Here is a 20,250-nt window from a genome sequence, read left to right as displayed (position 1 = left end):
CTGGAATGTGGTGCCCGAAAGGGTGGTGGAGGCACACTCAATCATGGCTTTCAAAAGGGAATTGAATAAATAGCAGAAAGAAGAATTTTTGCACGTCTACGGGGAAAGGGAATGGGAGTGGGACTTGCTGAGGTGCTCTTGCAAAGAGCCTGCACGGGCTCGACAGGCCGAATGGCCTTCTCCCATACTGTAACCATTTATGATTCTGTCAATCCCCCTCAGAATTTTGAATGTTTCAATGAGATCACCTACCATTCTTCTAAACTCCAGAATATAGGCCCAATCCATTCAGTCTCTCCTCATAGGACAATCCTCTCATCCCAGGGATAAATCCAGTGAACCTTCATTGCACTGCCTCTAAAGGCAAGTATATCCTTCCTTAAATAAGGAGACCAAAACTGTGCACAATTCTCCAGGTGTGGTCGCACCAGAGCCCTGTACAATTGTAGCAAGACTTCCTTACTCTTGTACTCCAAACCTCTAGCAATAAAGGCCAACATGCAATTTGCCTTCCTAATAGCTTGCTGTACCTGCAAGTTAACTATGTGTTTCTTGTACTAGGACACCCAAATCTCTGAACACCATTATTTAATAGTTTCTCACCATTTAAAAAATGCTGTTTTTCTATTTTTCATACCAAAGTGAATAACCTCATATTACCCCACATTACAATCCATCTGCCACTTTATTATTCACTCACTTAACCTCTCCATATTCCTTTGCAGGCTCTTTACGACCCCTCACATCTTTTTTTTTTCCTACCTAGCCGTGTATCGTCCGAAACTTAGATACATTGCACTTGGTCCCTTCATCTAAGTCATTGATATAGTTTGTAAATAGCCGAGATCCAAGCACTGATCCTTGCGGCACCACACTAACTGGAGCTTGCCAATCTGAAAATGGCCTGTTTATCCCTACTCTCTGGGCTCAATTTTCCCCAGTTATCTGCGCTGTTTTTTGGTCCAAATTAAAATATCCAAGATTCCCCAAAGATTGTACACCAGCGTAACTCAGTTAAGATTTTTTTAGGTTCGTTTTTTTTTGCATCATAGGGAGCGTAACCCGATGCACGCGCCAGTTTTTCACAATTATGGAAGTTTGACCAACTTACATTTTCCTCGGACGGCGTATGTGACCACTCCAAAAAAACCTTCTGGGCACGTAAGAAAAACCAGCGCATATTAAAAAAAATAGGTGCAGAAAGATGCCATTGTTTTTATGCGAAGTTTTGGAGGGAGTCAAGAACATTCAATCTGCTTCATGAAGCTTAATTTTTTCAAATTTCAAACGCAGAAAATGGAAGTTTAATGCAATTCTTTAATTTTGGATTTTTTTCCAAAGTGCCACACCACCACCGAATGTCGCCAAACTGGGCTTGAGGGTCGGAGCATTGACTGGCAGAATCAGTCCCTCGCCCGGACACAGGGGCTCAGCTTTAAAAGCCCACAGGGGGTTGGGGTGTGTGGAAGCCGAACTGAAGGGATGAGAACCCTTACACTATGCAGCAGCATCAAAAGCAGCCGGGGGCGGGGGGGGGGGGCTATTCTGCTGGCCGACCCGCGACCCTGGTGAGGAGATGTTCGGTCGGTGGTGGGGTGGTACTTTGAAAGAGATCTAAAATTAAAGAATTGCATTAGACTTCATTGCCCCAAATGTACTCATTTGAATGCCTAGCCTCCCATTCTAAGCAAGCCTATTGCGCATGCACAGACTTGGGTGTGGTCCATACTAGGGCATCGATCTTAGGGAGAGAAGAAGCTTGTTCTGTTTTGAGTTTCTTGCAAAGGTACAATTTAATCACGGGGAAAAGACTGACAATGCCATACCTTGTGCGAGCCTTCTGCATGTTGGTGCTGCGGAGGAGACGATGGATTCAACGTCATCGCATGAGGAACCTTGGAGCACGTAGGGTGATGGGCAGGAGGCCTTACCAATGTCAGGTATATTGAGATAGGCGTTCATACCTGCACATGAGTGATGCAGACTGAGAGAGAAGGCTGCGTTTCGGCAAAGAAGTTGTAACCGAGATCTGAAAGTTAGTAAAAGCAGGCCTGCAACCGAGAAGCGTCAGGAGGACTGCGTTGTCAGTTGAAGTGAAGGTTACAGCTGCACTTTCATTCTATGCATCTGGATCATTCCAGACCACAACTGGGGATGTGCGCGCCATTTCTCAACATGCAACACATATTTGTATTCGGCAGGTGACTGCTGCACTATATGCCCAGAGGAATGACCACAAAGTTCCCCCATGACCACCCAGGCAATGCGTGAAAGGGCTGTGGGCTTCTCCAGGAGTGCTGGCTTCCCAAAGGTACGGGACTGCATTGATTGTACCCACATCGCCTTGCGAGCTCCTTTGGAGGATTCAGAGATGTACAGGAACAGAAAAGGCTTCCACTCCACTAATGTGCAACTCTTGTGTGACAACATGCATCGCATCATGTCAGTTGATGCGAGATACCCTGGGAGCACCCATGATGCGTTCATCCTTCGTGAGCGCGCTACAGCTGCCATGGTTTCAGCAGAAGCCAGAAGGGCAGAGCTGGCTGCTGGGAGACAAAGGGTACAGCCTCACTACCTGACTCATGACGCCCCTACACATAACCCAGACAGAAGCTGACCAGGAATACAACACGTCGCACGGCCTAATAGAAAGGACCACTGGCATCTTGAAACGGAGGGGGGGGGGGGGGCGCAACGGGCAGGCGGTAATGTGGAAGGGTGGAAGGCCTGGCTTAGGCCTCTTTAGAGGTTGGTCTGGGGATTAGAGTGAGAGTGGCAGTTGTTTCGATCAATGGACACAGGGTCTGGGCTGGTTTCCTTATTGCAGCAGCTAACTCCGACATTCCCTCTCTCATGTTCACAGACAGTGTTTTAACTACCTGCAACATTCCCTGCCTCATGTTCACTGACAGCGCATCAACGACCTGCGACATCCCCTCCCTCACGTGCACCGATATCCTATCAGCTGCCTGTGACATTCCCTCCCTCATTTTTCCCCAAACAGTGTTCCCATTTCTCGAGAGAGTATTGTTACTTTTTCCGACAGTCCCGATACCACATCACCCACCTCACTGATGGTGTCCAGGAGTGATCGTGTAAGGTCAATGCTCTCCACACTCATTGCCATCATCTGAACCATATCCGTTAGATCCTGCACATCAGGAAAGCACTGTCGATTTCTCCTTCCCCACCTCGCCCTGGGTATGGCTCGCTGCATCCCACTAGGATCCGCAGCCTCGGACGGTGGGACCTGGGTGTGCCTCGCTGCATCCCAATGGGACCCACAGCCTCGGACGGTGGGGCCCTGGATGTGCCTCGCTGCATCCCAATGGGACCCACAGCCTCTGACTGAGAAACCATGGAATCTCCCAACACTCGTACCACTCAGGAAAGGGCCTGGCACCTCAATGGGCGGTACCTGCACCTCCTCCAGTGAGTACAACAGTGTGGGCTTCATCCATCCCTTCTCCCTCACCCCCATGCTCTTGGTCTGGAAGGTGAGATTTGAAGATGTTCTCCTTTTCAGGCACGTCCACGCCCAAATCTTTTTCTGCATCGGCTTCAGCTTCGTCAGGGTTGGTCTCAAGTTCTGCGAAATATAACAGAGCAGACAAATGGTCAGCAGCAGAGGGGGCAGGGTGGGTGGTATGAATAGGCTCTCACAGCGCAGGGAGCAGGCTGATTTGAAGGACCACGATGAATCATGGCACACTGCATCAACCGAAGCGTAGCTGACGGAGGAGACATTCCCATAAACCGAAGCATGGCTAGCCTGTGCAGTACTTAACATTTAGCAAAGCCAGACTGTGGAATTTGCAGGGCTTACTCTCTCCCTCGAGTGGAGTGTGGGCCCAGCTTGTGCAGTGGTGGTTGCTTTTCTCCAGGCAGGACCCATCAAAGCAGCGACCCTCTCTTCCAAGGGCGTCAGTGGGTGCAGATTTGCCGGTCCTCCTCCTGTTCAAGTTCGTTCCCTTTTCTTGTGTGTCACCTTCCTCTGCAAAGATGAAAATATAACTTTTTAAGAGGTGTCTTTTAGCTGGGTGAGACATATACAGATGGTCACATTTACAATTGCAATGCCTTTGAATAAATGAAAATATTACTTACACTAATTACTTGAGCAAGGTCCTGCCACTTCTTTTTTCACTGTCCTCTAGACCTCGGGGTGGTCACCATTGCACAGTAATCTTCTGCAAGTTGGTTCCAGCGTTTCTTCATTTCTTTTGGTGAAACTTGTGAGAGACCTCTGCTGGTGTCCAGCTCGTGCCATCTGGCCTCAATTTCAGTAATCAGTGCCTCCACTTCATTCTGTAAGAAATTCTTGGTCCTTGAGCCGCGTTGCATTTTGTATTGCAGCTCCGATTTTTCCAATGATAATTAAAGTTCTCACACACAAAAGTGGCTCTTTAAAAATGGCCGAATGCGGACTGGGAGCTGTACTGGGCATGCGCGCCCATAACAATTATGTCAAAACATTTTTTTGCGCCGCATGCGCAGAAGGTGGGTGGGGGGTGGGGGGTGGGGGGTGGGGGGTGGGGGGTGGGGGGTGGGGGGTGGGAGCATCATTTTTTCGGCGCAGACATTCGGCTCCACCCCTCGACACTAAAGGACAGGCTGCGCGGTGCCAATTTCAAAAAATAGAACAGGGACACTTGCTAGTTATTTTTTTGGAGTAGTCGGGGCCAAAAAAAAACGGCGTAACTCTTGCAGTACGCCAAAAAACAGCATTGGGGAAAATTGAGCGCTCTTGTTTCTGACTGTTAACCAATCCTTTATCCATGCTAATACCTTACCTCCAACCCCATGTGCAATTATCTTGCCAAACAACCTTTTATGTGGCACCTTATGGAATGCCTTTTAGAAATCCAAATATACTACATCCACTGGTTCTCCTTTATCTACCCTGCTAGTTACATCCTCAAAAATCTCTAATAAATTTGTCAAACACAATTTACCTTTTATAAAACCATGTAGACTCTGCCTAATTATATTATGGTTTAAGTACCCGGTTACTACTTCCTTAATAATGGATTTCAGCATTTTCCCCAACGACTGATGTTAGGCTAACTGGTCTGTAGTTCCCTGCTTTCTCTTTCCCTCCTTTCTTGAATAGCAGGGTTACATTTGGCACCTTCCAGTCTGCTGGGACCTTTCCTGAATCGAGGGAATTTTGGAATATCACAACCAATTCATTCACTATCTATGCATCTATCTCTTTCAGAACTCTAGGATGTAGGCCATCAGGTCCAAGGAATTTGTTGGCTTTTAGTCCCATTATTTTCTCAATTACTTTTTCTCTACTGATAATTACTTTAAGCTCCTCGGTCCCCCACTATTTTTGGGTTTGCTATTGTAAAGACAGATAAAATATTTGTTTAAAGCCTCTGCCATTTCCTAGTTCCCCAATATAATTTCTCCTGTCTCAGCCTCTAAGTAACCAATGCTTACTTTTGCTACTTTTCCCCCCCACTTGGTTTGTTATCTCAAGGAAAGGGAGATCCTTCACAAGACTCAACCAATAGCTTCTAAAACAATGTTGACTTGCCCTATGACCTTAATTCTATTCAGATGAAAATTAATAGCAGCCATTTTCTCTATTATCTATGTTAGACGAGTTGGTTTATAATTTCTTTACTTCACAAAAGAAAACCACATGGAGAATCAACCCTTACTGCTTATAAGCCCCCGGAACCCAATTCAAGACCAGGAAAAGCAAGCCCCTTTCAAAGTCACAATTTATTTTTAAAATGTAAGCACTCTTTTTTTTCTTGTCTAGCCAACTACTAAACATACAACAATTTGTTTTTTTGAAATATGCCAATTACTGGGCAGGTTTCACGAATTAGAAACCCGTGTCATGGAGCGAGAACAGTGCAGAGGATTACAACATTATCCTGTCACCTCCAATACATGGGTTTAATTGGATAAAAGTGATCCCTCTCTCCTTGATAAGATTTGAACAACTGAGATTTACAACCCACCTTCTAATGAGCACAAAAGTGTGACTGTGTATACATTAGCACAAATGAACAGCAATTTAATTAATTACAGATTTAAGTCACGAGAATGGTGTGGAAAACAAAATATTCAGAATGGTCCAATAATCATTGCTCTTCTGGTTAAAGCACACTGAAGAGTTGTGGGAGCAATTGAAGCGGACACTTGGTGCCCAAAATGAACAACTGTTCCATTTTTCAGCAGTGATGTTCCTTCAATTTGAGCAGTACAAAAATTCAACCCCCTCGCCACCCCCCAACTTTACAAAACTAAAATAACCAACATTAGAAGATTCACACAAAAAGAAAGTTCCATTGTTAAAGACACACAGAAGAAATATTTCTAATATGATCGGAACAATTTGTTACTAATACCTACCTATTGCCCCCCAAGGAATCTTGCAGCAATCGTGTTAATTTTGAGTCTCTATAAGGCACGTGAGTGACTCGCTTACTTTTATCGCCAAGTGCACTGATGACATTCCCAAGTGCCAACTGGAAAGCAAATTTTGAAAGAAAATGATTAAGATTTTCATATAAACTGCCAAAGCCTCAAGAAACTGTTTTTAATCCAAGAATTATAACTTTGTCTGCTTTAAACATTCTTGCAACTGCATGACTGGGTTTAATAAGTAGACATTGCTGAGCTAAATTGGCAATATAGACATCCTGGATTACTACCAGGAATATTATAAATTGGGAAAGAGAAGGGATCCTGAAGACCAACACATTTTAGTTGTTACATAGGCAAACAGTCAGCCTAGCCTCAATGGTAGCACTGGCACCCGAGTCAGAAGGTTGTGCGTCAAGCCCCTGGCCTGCGAGCACCATCGGAGCAGGCCGGGGAGCGGAAGGAGCAGCGTGGCGGCATACCACTCCAGGGAGCAGCACGTGTTGGAGGAGAGCAACGGCAGTGAAGAGAGACGTCATCAAGGTCCAGGTTGGTGATTGGAGCGTGGGCAGGTACTGCAGGAGCGGCGAGAGATTGTAGAGGGACATAATTGGGGCCCAGGAGAGGCGCAAGTTCGGGGCCCAGAAGAGGCGAGGGCCTAGGGGCAGCATGGGCCAGCCCACACTGCGATATGTGTGCGCACTAGGTCCGTGCAGCAGAGCAGGTCTCCAGTCGTCTTGGTTAATCCTTGCTCCTGGACCAAGATCTAGCTCTGTCAAGCCCATGTGGTTGCTGGTGTGCAATGGTCACCACACGTTAAAAAAAATCCAAGCACAGGCACCTTCCTGCACCTTCAAGATTTAGTTCAGACCTGGAATTTTAGGTCCATCATTGTGAACTTTTCGATTCGAGGGACTGCCTATGATGATGATGACTTCAGGTATTTGAGTACAATCTAGGCTGACACTACAGTGCAGCACGGAGTGATTGTTACATGTCGAAGTGCCATCCTTCAGTTAAGATATTATACAGAGTCCCATCTGTCTCTTTAGGTGAATAGAAAAGATCCTATTGTGCTATTCAATGAGAATCTGGGTTGCTTTCTTAGGGGTCAAGTTTCAGCCTGAATTGCTCCTATTTTTTTGGAGCAACTGGTTTAGAATGGAGTATCTTAGAAATGGCAATTCACAGCATTTAGTTTGCTCTAGTTCTAGTCAGTTAGAACAGTTTCATTTTGGAACAGATTTTTTTTCCCCAAAAGGGGGCGTGTCCAGCCACTTACGCCTGTTTTGAAAGTTTAGGCAGTGAAAACTTACTCCAAACTAATTTTGAATGGAGTGAATGTAGATTTTTGTACGCTCAGAAAAACCTTGCCGACACTTAGAAAATCAGGCGTAGGAAACGGGGGGGGGGGGGGGGAAGGAAAGAGTTTACAAACATGAAATACATCACTTTTACAAATAAAGAGCCATCATCAATAATAAATGATAAATAAATCAAAAAAAATTAAATTAAAAAAAAATCAATAAATAAAAAATTAAGTTTCTACTCACCGACTGCAGCACAGGGAGCCCTCCAACAGAGTGCTGGGACGGGCCCCCCCCCCCTGTGTGTCTCTCTATCTGTGTCTCTCTCTCTCTCTATCTGTGTGTCTCTCTCTCTCTATCTGTGTGTCTCTCTCTCTCTATCTGTGTGTCAGTGTCAGTGTCTATGTGGCTCGGGAAGGGAAGGGAAGAGGGAGCGGGAAGGGAAGAGGGAGCGGGAAGGGAGGGGAAGAGGGAGCGGGAAGGGAAGGAGGGAGCGGGAAGGGAGGAGGGAGCAGGAAGGGAGGAGGGAGCGGGAAGGGAGGAGGGAGAAGAGAGGGAGGGGGAAGGCTGAACGGGCCCGGCCGATGTGAGGAAGCGGCCCGCCCCCAGCAAGATGCCGGGTGGGCCCCGCCGAAGGAAGAGGGAGCAGACCAGACCTGAAGGGGTTGGAAAGCCGGAGCAGAGCGAGAGCTGCGGGGGGGGGGGGGAGGGCGCGGTGCACGGAGCAGGAGCAGCTGGCAGCAGAACTGGAGCTGGGGGGGGGGAGGAGTGGCAGGCAGCGCGAGTTGTGCGGGGTGGGGGCAACAGAGCCAGAGGGAGCGTGAGCTGAACTGGGGGGGGGGGGGCGGGAAGAGAGAGCCGGAGCCACAGCCAGAGCAGGAGCTGGAGGAGGGAGGTGCAGTCTGATCTTCACCACCCCAGTGAGCCCATTCGGTCAGGGCTAGGGGCGGCGTGCTTCGGGCCCCTCCCACACAGCCTCGGGCGCCTGTAGCTACTGCACATGCACGCAACTGTAGCACGCATAAGCAGAGGTCCCGACACTGTTTTCAGCGCCGGGACCTGGCTCCGCCCCCCACAGCTTGTGCTGCGCCGCACTGAGGGCCTGGATCGACCTGAGGGAGTGGAGAATACAGAGGTAAGTTTTCGGCGCGGTTTTGAGCCTGGAAATCAGGCGTGGCTTGCGGGGCTGCACCGTTCTAGGCGCAGCTCGAAACTTGACCCCTTAGTGTTGTCGTCAAAATACTAAAAACAGATTATCTTGTAAATTTCTCATCGCTGTTGAGTACCTTGCTGTGCGCAAATTGGCTGGTGTTCCCAACATTACAACTGCAACTAGACTTCAAAAGTGCTTTTGTTTGAAGCGCCTTGGGACATTGAGATTGTGAAAGGCTCGCTATATATGCAAATTTTCTCACCTCACTACATCTAAAATATTAGAAGTTTTGCATTCAGTGCACAATAAATATTTGGCATACTTACTTCTTGTTTCAGAGTTTTGTAACATTTAGTCTTCCCAGCACGAGATGACGGGGCAGCTTTTCCAAGCTCCATCTCCCAAGGTTTGTTTATATAGGTTGTACAGCAGATAACTTAAATTTGTGGTTCAATTTCATTCCCTGGGCCTCCTTACTCCTGCCCTGGCTGCCCAGTTCTCCCTGGGCCTCTGATCTTATGCTACTTGTCTTGTAGGCTGACCTGGCTGACTTGAACGCATCTTATGTCCCTACCCGGGCTTCAGCTTATATAACCTGCTCGCCCGCCCCTCAGCCCATTCTGCTCACTTTTCTTCGCAGGGACACAGTTTTTAAAAAGAGCTTGTAGAGCTAAAAAAAGGACACAGAACGAGAAAAATTACAGAACTATAAACATCTAAAAGAAAAACCAGTTTCTAGCTCAGTGCTTGGGAACAAGCTTTGGGTTTACAATCGGGGAGGCGTCATCTGACAGGAGAGTGCTGGAAAGTATAAAAGGAAAAGAATAATAAGGGAAGATGGGAAAAATAGGGCATGAGGCTGAGGAGCTGAGATAGCAGGGAATGAGGGGGGAGGCAATAGATGAGTAGTGGATGGTGAGTGAGGTTATGCACACTGACAGGAGTTGGATGCTTGGGAAGAGAGATTACAGGGAGGGTTGAAATAAGGCATGAAGTCATAGTGCAATGGGAAAGGAATTGCAAATGTGATGTCAACGAGGTGATAGTGAGATGCTGCAGTCATAATGGGGATAGGTTGTAGCGGGAAAGAAAGGAGTTTGGAGAGAAATCAAGACTGACCGGGAAGAGGAGAGAAGGAGATGGGAAAGGAGCTGAGAGGCCTGCAAGCCACATCTTCCCTGCGTCTACCACTGGAGAATACTATCTGTGTCCTTGGTAGCTTCACCCCAACTATACCACGAGAAAGCAGAGCAAACAAGAAACAAACAAATGAGCACAGGGCCAGAAGCAAAAAAGAGAAACACAGAAGTAGAAGAGGAGACAGAAACACAAAAACAAAGATACCGTGCACTCTGACTTACTATGCAATAGCATCATATAATATATTGCTCAACACCCAATTCTCACTCCAGTTTAAAGTTTTGGCAGGTTGCCAATACTGCTTGGAGCTCTAACTCCCACCCAACTTCAATTGTCTCATAGTTTTGTTATCGTTTCATACTGTCACTGGAGATGGATTCCTGTAATTTTGATTGCTGAGAGTTTTGTGGCTAACAGGCAACTGAATAGTAATAGATTTAAAACCTTGTGAAAAGCATGCATGCAACTGTCTCCCTGTAACACTTTAGTCACATCAGTCAAGTTTAAACATATTTATATACCTCCAAATGGAGTCCACCCAGCTCCATTTCCAAAGATAATTAGCACTGTTCAGCACAGCACAATCTGCCTCATGCCGAGTAAAAGCCAGATCTCTTGGCCCAACATGGTCAGGGAGGGACCCAGGTGGCAACCATCTCCTGTACTCCCCCCCCCCCCGTACTGCTCAGGCCACCTACTCCTTCGGTTAATCTGGAAATTTACTGACCTGCAATCTTGCTCGTGTTTTCTGACTCACTCACCTGGACTTATTGGTGGCACATCTGCTCCCTCACCCAGGCTGCAATCCCATTGATTGTTCCCAGACTCCAGTATTTTTACTCCCCATTCCTCCACAATGACTTCCAGATCCAGCCCTCCCCACTCCTTGCCTTCTACACCGCATCCCAAATCCCTCATTTCCTCCTGGGCACACACTACACCTGCCCCAACCCAATCCTCAGTCCTACCTCATCTCAAATAGCTTATTGCACCTTTTATGAATATGTTTAACACAAACACAAATATAGAAACAGTGTCAAATCCTATCTCAGTGACAACACTCTTGATTTCAAGTTGTGGGTTCAAGTCCCGATCCAGGACATGAACACAATCTAGGCTGATACTTCAGTATAGTACTGAGGGAGTAATGCATTTTTAGAACTGGCATCTACTTGTTCACGTGGACACAACCGATCCAATGACACTTTTTTCTTTGAAGAGGGCAGTGTTCTTCTAGTGTCCTGGCCTGCATTCATCCCTCAACCAACAACAAAACAGATCAGTCTTCGCATTGCCGTTTGGTGGGACCTTGCTGTCCAAAAACTGAATGCCATGTTTGCCTACAACAGTGACTTCACTTCCAAATGAAGTGCGCTGGATGTTCTGACAGTGTGAAAAGCAGCACCTAAAAGCAAGTGATTGATTCTTTCCATACAAGGCACAATTAATTCCAATTCTGGCACTGATCTCCAACAGTCACTCACTGGATAAACTCACTACTACTATTTAGCAAATGTGCTTGCCAGTACAGTAAACTGTGCATGATCAACTAAAATTAGCCATTAAGATTTAAATTCAGAAACAAAAGCTAAGCAGCAGCTCTCAACACAAATACATGTCAAAATCCTTAGGCATATTTACAACTTTGGACTATTAAAAAGAACTTTCTTGGTTGGAGAAACACAGAAAAAATAGTAGACTAGTAGACTGGGCTGATATTCTCGAGCATTTAGAAGAATCAGAACTGATCTCATTGAAACATATAAAAAATTTTAAGGAGGAGATCCTGGTAGGGGAATCTAGACTCTGGATCACAGTCTCAGAATAAATGGTTGGCCATTTAGGACTGATGAGAAATTTATTTACTCAAAGGGTTGTGAATCTTTGAAATCAAGGGATTATGGGGATAGTGTGGGAAGATGGAGCTGAGGTAGAACATCAGGTAGATTATCTTATTGAATGGCCTTCTCCTCTCCAATTTCAAATGATACATACATCCCTCTTTACAAAAGTAGATTTACTGCTACCAATCACATGTTGGGATTTTCACCATTTTTCCATAAAAAGGATTTAGGGAAGAGTCCAAATGGTTGGTTTTTAAAACAAAGTTTATTCATACATGGTTGCCTCAGGTCTAGGACTTTTGTTGTTTTATTTTTCTTTCCCTTCTCTGATAATTTTAGTTGGACTTATTGACCCAGCCAAGTCAAGAGTTTAATTAAAATTAAATTGAGCTCTCTTATTAATATTCACACCGACTATCTGCCACCTCCGTATCTGCCAGGTCTTTATGTGCATGTAGCACCCCCTAGCAGGCAGGATTACACGTGTGCATGAAACAAAGTTTAGTCACTGTGTGGGAACCATTTTACAGGTCGGGATTTTTCTTTGCCGCTTTGCACTATGGGATGCTGTGCCTTTCATAGATGCCCAAGAAGTAGGGTGCAGTGCTCATTTTTCCCCATCCCAGTGGCATTTGTGGGGGCACAAGCAAAAGACATGAATCACAAGGGGATAATATTGTTGCACTCTAGGGTTGAAGAGCAGTATGGGCACACCGTTAAATGCATAATACTCAGCGCTGCCATACCAAGAGAATATCCAAGGCAAATTCCTAACATGTAGCACCACCAGCTCCACCATCGCCAATCCCTGCCACGTTGAGGATGGGGAGGGGAAAGAGAGAGGGTGCTGGTTTTCATAGATTTTTTAATAGAGATTGTGTCAAAAATGTCCATTTTGGAAGAGCAGACAGTACTGGTGAGACCCGTTTTAAGAACAGAAGAAATAGGAGCAGGAGTAGGCCCGACAGCCTCTTGAGCCAGCTCCACCATTCAATAAGATCATGGTTGATCATCGGCCTCAACTCCACTTTCCCGCCCGATCTCCATATCCCTTTATTCCCTCAAAAATTCTATCTATCACAGCCTTGAATATATTCAGAGACAGCATCCACAGCCCTCTGGGGCAGAGAATTCCAAAGATTCACAACCCTCTAAATGAAGAAATTCCTTCTCATCGGTGTCTTAAATTGCCTGCCCCTTATCCTGAGACTGTACCCCCTAGTTCTAGATACTCCAGCCAGGGGGAACAATCTCTCAGCATCTACCCTGTCAATCCTCTTCAGAATCTTGTATGTTTCAATTAAATCAGCTCTCATTCTTCTAAACTCCAGAAGGTATAGGCCCATTCTACACAATCGCTAATCAATCTTGTGAACCTCCATTGTACTGCCTCCAAGGCAATTATATCCTTCCTTCGATAAGGAAACCAAAACTGTGCACAGTACTGCAGGTGTGGTCTCACCAAGGCCCTGTACAATTATAGCAAGACTTCCTTACTCTTATACTCAAACCCCCTTGCAATAAAGGACAACATGCCATTTTTGCCTTTCTTATTGCTTGCTGTACTTGCATGCTAGCTTTATGTATTTCTTGCACAAGGACACCCAAACCTGGGTTTTACTGGGTTAACACTGTTTACAGCCTAGATAGTGGGCCTTTTCCCTTGAATGCTACATTAATATTCTTAGGTTTTAAGTCTATAAATGTATTGCACATATACAGCAAATCTCACGCTAACATCTATTTGCACAGCAATTCCACGATTTGACAGCATTCCAGTACATTCAGCACAGAAAATAAAGGTTGGTAGGAGGAGGTACACATCATCCTGCCAAACTCAACACTAAAACTCTCCCTACTACTACAAATATGATTCTTGGTAACACAATTCAACATGTACTTACTAGACCACAGTTAATTGAAATTCCTTCTTTTGCCCGCTCTCCAGTTGCTCCTGTACGCTTCAGCCTTTCTGAGCCTGCGAGGTCAACAAAATGGAACTTGGCCGTGAGGGTTTCAAACTCATTCATTTGTGTTGATTCACTAATTACTTTGTTGTCCATCATTTCATCCTGTATTTAAAACAAAATTAAATCAATTTTATCCAAATAATGGACATGTGTCAACATGTGCTAAAATTCAGCATAAATATGTAGTAAGTAAAAACATTACAATATTTTTTGGCAATTTACACTGCAATTTTATCAGTTCTGTCTCTTCACTTTACAGGTGCTTACTGAACTGTGTATTCACAGCATTTAAATTTTTTTATATATTTCTAGCGTTCGAGTTCCTTCCCCCCCCTCTCAATTTTTTTAAACCAGCGAGTTACAGGAAATTCATCTGGAAATAAATTATTTTCAATGACTACCAAAATTTGCCTATAAAATGTTTTCCAAAGATCATTTGATTCTCTCTCAAAACAACAAACAATAATGAACTTTTGAATGGCTAAAATAAAATATGTTCAACTTTCCAATCAGCATTAAGTGTACACAAATACTTCTGTATTTCCCTGAATTATACAATTAAATACTCACAAATCTGTGTTTATGTAATTAAGGCCCACAAATGTATCTATCTTGAAAACGTACTTGTTATAATTTTTCAAAAATTAAATCAGTGAGTGCTCACAGGTAATAAATCAATTTCATGTTTTAGAATAGCTTTCATCCATTAAACACTGGACAAGGTAACAACTATCTCTCAATATTTGTCTACCAAAAACTTGAATAAAGTGCAAATTACAATACAATTCCATCTGCACAGAAAAAAAGCAAACTGTTACAATATAAAAAGAGCAACCTTGGGTAAAAGAATAGCTGAACTGATGGAGCAATCATAAGATTACACAGAAACTGCAATCAATTTAAAAAAAAATTAAATCTAATTGCCAATTCATGTTGAAAAAGCTTAAAATAATATGAGGTCACAATAAATCAGGTTCCTTCAATGGCAAATTAAATTAGGAACTTACGTTATCATTTTTGATGCAGGCACGCATTTGACATAAATGTATTGTAAAAATGGCATGAGAGCGAGAACTCTGAACATTCATTTGTGTGCTAGCGGTTGTACGACAAAGAGCTCCCAGCTTCAGACACTGCAGCATCTACAAAACAAGGTGAAAAGATGTCAGATCTTCAGCCTTACTCTAATACTTCTATATGTAAACAGTTTATTCACCAATGCACATATTGTGCTGCTCAGCTCATAACATTTATATCTCCAAAGGACAAATGATATGCATTCATCAATAAGTGCACTGAATTCATTACTTTTTGATGCACTGTAGCAAATGCAGTGCAATTGATGCACATGAATTGGAGACAAAGGGATAGATACCAATATACGGTTTCCCCAAAATATAAAAAAAAGTCAGTGTTGCTCAAGACTTTTCCAGCCTCCATTAGTGCATGCAAATTGTTGCTTAGGCAAAACACACAGCAGACATACTTGAAATTTCATCAATGGGCTGAGTACGGCTCATTGTCTGAGGCAGTAGACAGCCCTGGAGTAAACTTCCTCTTTGATCTCAACAAAACTTTGTTTAAATTCCCTGATGCAAAGCCTGCAGACAGCAATGGAAAATTATAGTTTGCAAATTACTATTGCATATTAGATGCCTTTTCTTATCGCTCACGCTGCCACATGTCAGAAGTGCAAGATACTGTTTGTTGATTTTCCACACCCAAGTATTTCTCTCCTTTGAAGCCAGGTACCTTTTTTTTTAAAAAAGGAAAAAAGTCAGTAAAACAGGCCAAACTCACCAGCTTTAAGAACTTTAGAATAGAATGGTAAATATGTAAATCTGAAAAGCTCAGTAAGATTCTGGTTTGACAGAGTAGGTCAAAACACAATGCCATGCTGTTCTTCAAATTGGGAGCTAGGTAGTGCCGTCTCGGAGGTGAACTTTAGCAAAGCTAAGATGTTCAGCAAACTGCTTTGCCTTTTTCACAAGCAAAACATCATTGGTGAAGTTATTCTGCAACATAATTTAAGTTACTTGACCAGTGCTGCTTGTTTTTGTGGAAATTAACTGCCCCTCATTCACTTGATTGAGCTTTGCATCTTGGCAGATTTCTGTCCAACTCTTCAGCACCAACATCTGTTCAGTGACATGCCATGCTAACAAAAAATCTCTAATTGGCTACAATTTCACATTCTTTTTTTAAAATGTATTCGTTCACAGGATGTGGGCATTTGCCGGCAAGGCCAGCATTTATTGCCCATCCCTAAATTGTTCTCGAGAAGGGTGTGATGAACCATCTTATACAAATGAGTGGCTTGTTAGGCTATTTCAGAGGACAGTCAAGAGTCAACCACATTGGTGTGGGTCTGGAGTCACATAGGCCAGACCGGGTAAGGATGGCAGATTTCCTTCCCTAAAAGGACATGAGTGAACTAGATGACAATCCGATAGTTTCATGATCAACATGACTGATACCAGCTTTTTATTCCAGATTTATTTAATTAACTGAATTTAAATTTCTCAGCTGCGATGGTGGGATTTGAAGTCATGTCTCTGGATCATTAGTCCAGGCCTCTGGATTGTTTGTTCAGTGACACAACCACTATGCTACTATATCCATTAACCATATCTCACACTGCTTTGTTGAAGCAAATCTTAATTGGTTTCAGCATGACACCCACACCACAGCGCAGAATGAATATTGCAAGTAACATGCATACTACAGCTAGTTAGCTGCCACACCCATGAAAAATTAGTGTGCCTTTGTTGTGCCTGCTGTGATGCATCATGGAACTGCAGGTGCATCCAAAAAAGTTCAATGGCCTGGTAGCGGCGCCGTCATTTCGGCGCTGTAACTTATCGCAACTTCAGGATTTAACGCACGCGCAACCTAATGCGGAAATCCTGAAGCTGCAGTCTATCATTCACAGCTCCGACACAGGCTGTGCTGTGCCCCCTCCCCACTGTTCGTCCAAATTTAGAAAGTGGAAAGTGTGCTGCAGGTATACTGGGACCACTTTTGTTCACTATATGCACAAATAATTTGGACTTAAATTGGGAGGGATGGTTTTGAAATTTGATGATACCAATGCAAAGGTATAGCTAAAAATGGAAAAGATGACACCAAAATACAGAGAGACAAACAGGCTTGCAGAGTAGACACATTAAAGGGCAAATTAAATTGAATATAGTGAAGAGTGAGGTTGTTCATTTTGAGCAGAGGAATAAGGAGGCTACTTATTCATTGGGACACTCAATGGGATAGAGGAGCAAGGAGATCCGGGAATAAAGACACAAATAACTATTAAGTAGCAACAAATGGATAAAGCCATAAGGGTGCAAACAAAGTACTGGGGGTCATTTCAAAAGACTAGAATAGAAAAGCAGGGGTGTATACGAACATAACAAGAAATAGGAGGAGTAGGCCATACGACCCCGAGCCTATTCATTCATTAAGATCACGGCTGAATTTCTAAATCAACTCCACTTTCCCATTTCTATCCCCATATCCTTCGACTCCCTTAGTGCCCAAAAATCTTATCGATCTGGAGAACCTTGCTTAAGCCATATCTGTGTGCAGTTCTGGTTCCACACAACAAAAAGAATATTGAAGCACTGTAGAATGTGCAGAAAAGATTTACAAGAATGTTACCAGAATTGAAAGGATGCTACTATCAGGAAATTATGAGCAGGATGAGGCTCTTTGAAAGATGACTTGATACAGGTCTTTATGATGATGAAAGAGTGAGATAGGGTGAACATGAAGAAACTGTTTCCACTTATAGGCGAGTCCAAAACAGGCTTGCATAAATATAAGACAGCCATTAATAGATCAAATAAAGAATTTAGAAGGAATTTCTTGTCACAAGAGTGGTGAGAATGTGGAATTTGATACCACGTGGAGTGGTTGAGGCAGATAGTATTGCTCCATATATGGAAGGCTTGATACATACTTGAGGGAGAAGGAAAGAGGGGGATTCGGGGACAAGGTGTAAGAAGTAATTAGACCAGGAGCCAAAGTATGACAGCAAGGACAAGGGTGGTGGGAGCACATGACAGTGCAGGATAGGATATGGGCAGTACAGCAGAGTTTTGGATCAGCTGAAGCTTATCAGGTTAGAGGCTGGCCAGCACAGCATTGGAGTAATTGAGTCTGGAGGTGATAAAGGCATGAATGAGGTTTTCAGCAACAGCAGAGGCTGAGGTAGGGATGGAGGCAGTCAATGTTATGGTAGAGGAAACAGTCAGTCTTTGTGATTATGATATGGGGCCATAAAGTTTGCTCAGGATTGAATAGGGCATTGAGGTAATGAACACTCTGGTTCAACTTGAGACAGTGTCTGGGGTAGGGCAACAGTCGTGGAAAGGTACTGAGTTTGCAACAGAGCTTTGATCCTCCCAATGTTTAGCTGGAGATTGAGGCCCAACTAAGACTAATTTTTTGAAGAGGCAACTATATATATATTATATTTATTAAATAAATAAAAATAAAACCCGATGCCCTAAAAGATCGGATTAAAAACTTCAATTACAAAGTGAGCGTGCAAAGCTGAACAGCTTTCAGAAATACAGGAAACAAATTTTTATTAAAAGTAACAGAATGCTTTCCCCCCAGTTTCGTTAGTAGGGAACACCACTAACAAATGGTTTAATCTTCTGTTAACATTAGCTTAATCAGCACAGAATATATTATGTTTATAACACCAGCCTCTGCATTGTATAGTGCTTGCAAAATTTAGTCATGCGGCTAATCGTTTTAAATATATAGTTCCAGTCTGCTCAAGTCACTGAACTGCAAAACTGTCCTGGCAGGGTGTGATGAATGCTTCTCCATTCATCTAGCTTTTTTTTTGCCAGCTCTCAACAACTGAGTAAATATACCATGTGGGAAACTACCAAGTCATACAGACATGGTAAGGCCAAGTTCAACCCATTGTCTGTGCTGAGTTTGCTATTTTCAGCCAGCGCAGCAGTGGAGCAATACAATTGGCCTCATTGTTCCCGGACTCGAGGCAAAAAAAGTGTCAGGATTTCTGTTCCCTGTTCTTTCCAGTGACCTCCAATAGAGAGCATGAAATATTTTGAAGTAGAATTTAAGCTCAATTAAACTGGAGTCGTTTGAGGAATGAGATACAAGAAGCACTCCAAAAAGCAATAGACTGGTAAATGTATGTATGGCTTTACAACATTTTGTCAGATGCAGAACATAAGACAAAAGTACGGCTAAGATGCTAAAAAAAAACTGTTATTCATGTTAAATTATTTAAGAGTTTATACATACTCTATGATTTGGTTGTTACTTTCACAGATTTTGTCATTGAGTGAATCAGTTTAAAATGATGGAGGACTGCAATATTTTCTATCCACTGAAAACATTGGGGAAAACATTGATCACCTATGAGATCAGAAGTATTGGATGTGTTTTGGGAAGAGGGCAATTCTGTAATGCATATTAAAAAATAAATGTTTCGTCATGTTTTCAAATAATATTCTGTTAGTTGCTCATCTAAACCAGTTGATTTAGCAACTCAGTCTGGACAACAGGAATGTCTGAAGTATTGTATATAATTTACATTTTCTAAATTTGGTTCACATAACCCAAAAAGGGTACATTTCCCCCTACACTGACAGAAACTGCTCCCCAGCCATCATTTGTTGCTTTCTGCCATCTTTTTGATTTTAACTCTCAACCTTACCTCAGCTTCTGAGCCAATGGTACGTGTTGTTACTCCTACAGTGTAAATTCCTCCATTTGCATCTTCATGGATTTTAATGTTTGACTTTTTGTGTCTTGCCTCTAGGTCACGGATTGAATCAAACAGGTCGAGAACCTCTTCATTATAAAGCTTGAAGAAAAAAAGAAAATTAATCGCAATGTCCAAGGTCAAAATGTGCTTACTCCATTAGCAGAAAGAGTTTTACTAAACAATGCTTCTATTGGAAACATCACGCATTATATTTTCCTGGCTGGGGGGCAGGGGGGGGGGGGGGAAGGGGGAAAGGGGTGTTATATTAAGAAATCTAAAAACTCAAAATTGATAAGATTGTGACAGAAGATGAGGCAAGTCAAATCTGATTAAAAAATGATGCAAAACTTGTTTTAAGACTTCACAACTCTCAAGATGAAAGGGAAGCAAAGAATTCCAGTTTTGAAAAAGCTTGTCATCCAATACACAAAACATCTCAGCTTTAGTATCCAACCCCGTTGAAACCTGTGTCTTCATTTTGTTTGTACCATCTTGGCAACTGCTGCTTTGAACCTTCTGCCCAAGTACACTCTCCCTCTTGCATCTTCTTGTCTTGAAATCAAGGCTCATCACATCTCCTACTCATTCTTGCCCAGGAATATGACTACTGAACTCCCTACATCCTCCATTTTCCTTTCTATCTTGATTTACCTGGTCTTCTCAACCTTGGTGGTAATTCTGCACCTAGGTTTCTCAA

At 43.4% G+C, this 20,250-nt stretch overlaps 1 protein-coding gene and 1 long non-coding RNA gene across 5 annotated transcripts in view; both read right to left on the bottom strand.

Annotated features, from left to right (window-relative positions):
- The window catches only part of LOC139278581 (kinesin-like protein KIF21A), a 187,283-nt gene that overhangs the window by 129,437 nt on the left and 37,596 nt on the right, over window positions 1-20,250 (bottom strand). For 3 of the 4 annotated variants that reach the window (XM_070897506.1, XM_070897508.1, XM_070897507.1), the window contains exons 4-7: window positions 19,503-19,652; window positions 14,812-14,946; window positions 13,739-13,906; window positions 6,379-6,494 (exon numbers count right to left, since the gene is read on the bottom strand). In XM_070897506.1, the coding sequence (XP_070753607.1) occupies window positions 6,379-6,494; window positions 13,739-13,906; window positions 14,812-14,946; window positions 19,503-19,652 (569 nt within the window). Of the gene's footprint in view, window positions 1-6,378; window positions 6,495-13,738; window positions 13,907-14,811; window positions 14,947-15,443; window positions 15,511-19,502; window positions 19,653-20,250 lie in introns of those variants that run through there. The other variant, XM_070897509.1, reaches the window with a different exon arrangement.
- LOC139278004 (uncharacterized) lies at window positions 3,335-4,340 on the bottom strand. The gene is made up of 3 exons (XR_011596200.1): window positions 4,111-4,340; window positions 3,830-3,997; window positions 3,335-3,592 (listed from the first exon to the last, which is right to left on the bottom strand). It is a non-coding gene; the product is annotated as an uncharacterized lncRNA (long non-coding RNA).

The sequence above is a fragment of the Pristiophorus japonicus genome, chromosome 13 (genome assembly GCF_044704955.1).
Source record: "Pristiophorus japonicus isolate sPriJap1 chromosome 13, sPriJap1.hap1, whole genome shotgun sequence".
NCBI classification, from domain to species: domain Eukaryota; kingdom Metazoa; phylum Chordata; class Chondrichthyes; family Pristiophoridae; genus Pristiophorus; species Pristiophorus japonicus.
The sequence above is the reverse complement of the archived record's forward strand: the minus strand, read 5'-3'. Positions and strand labels throughout refer to the sequence as shown.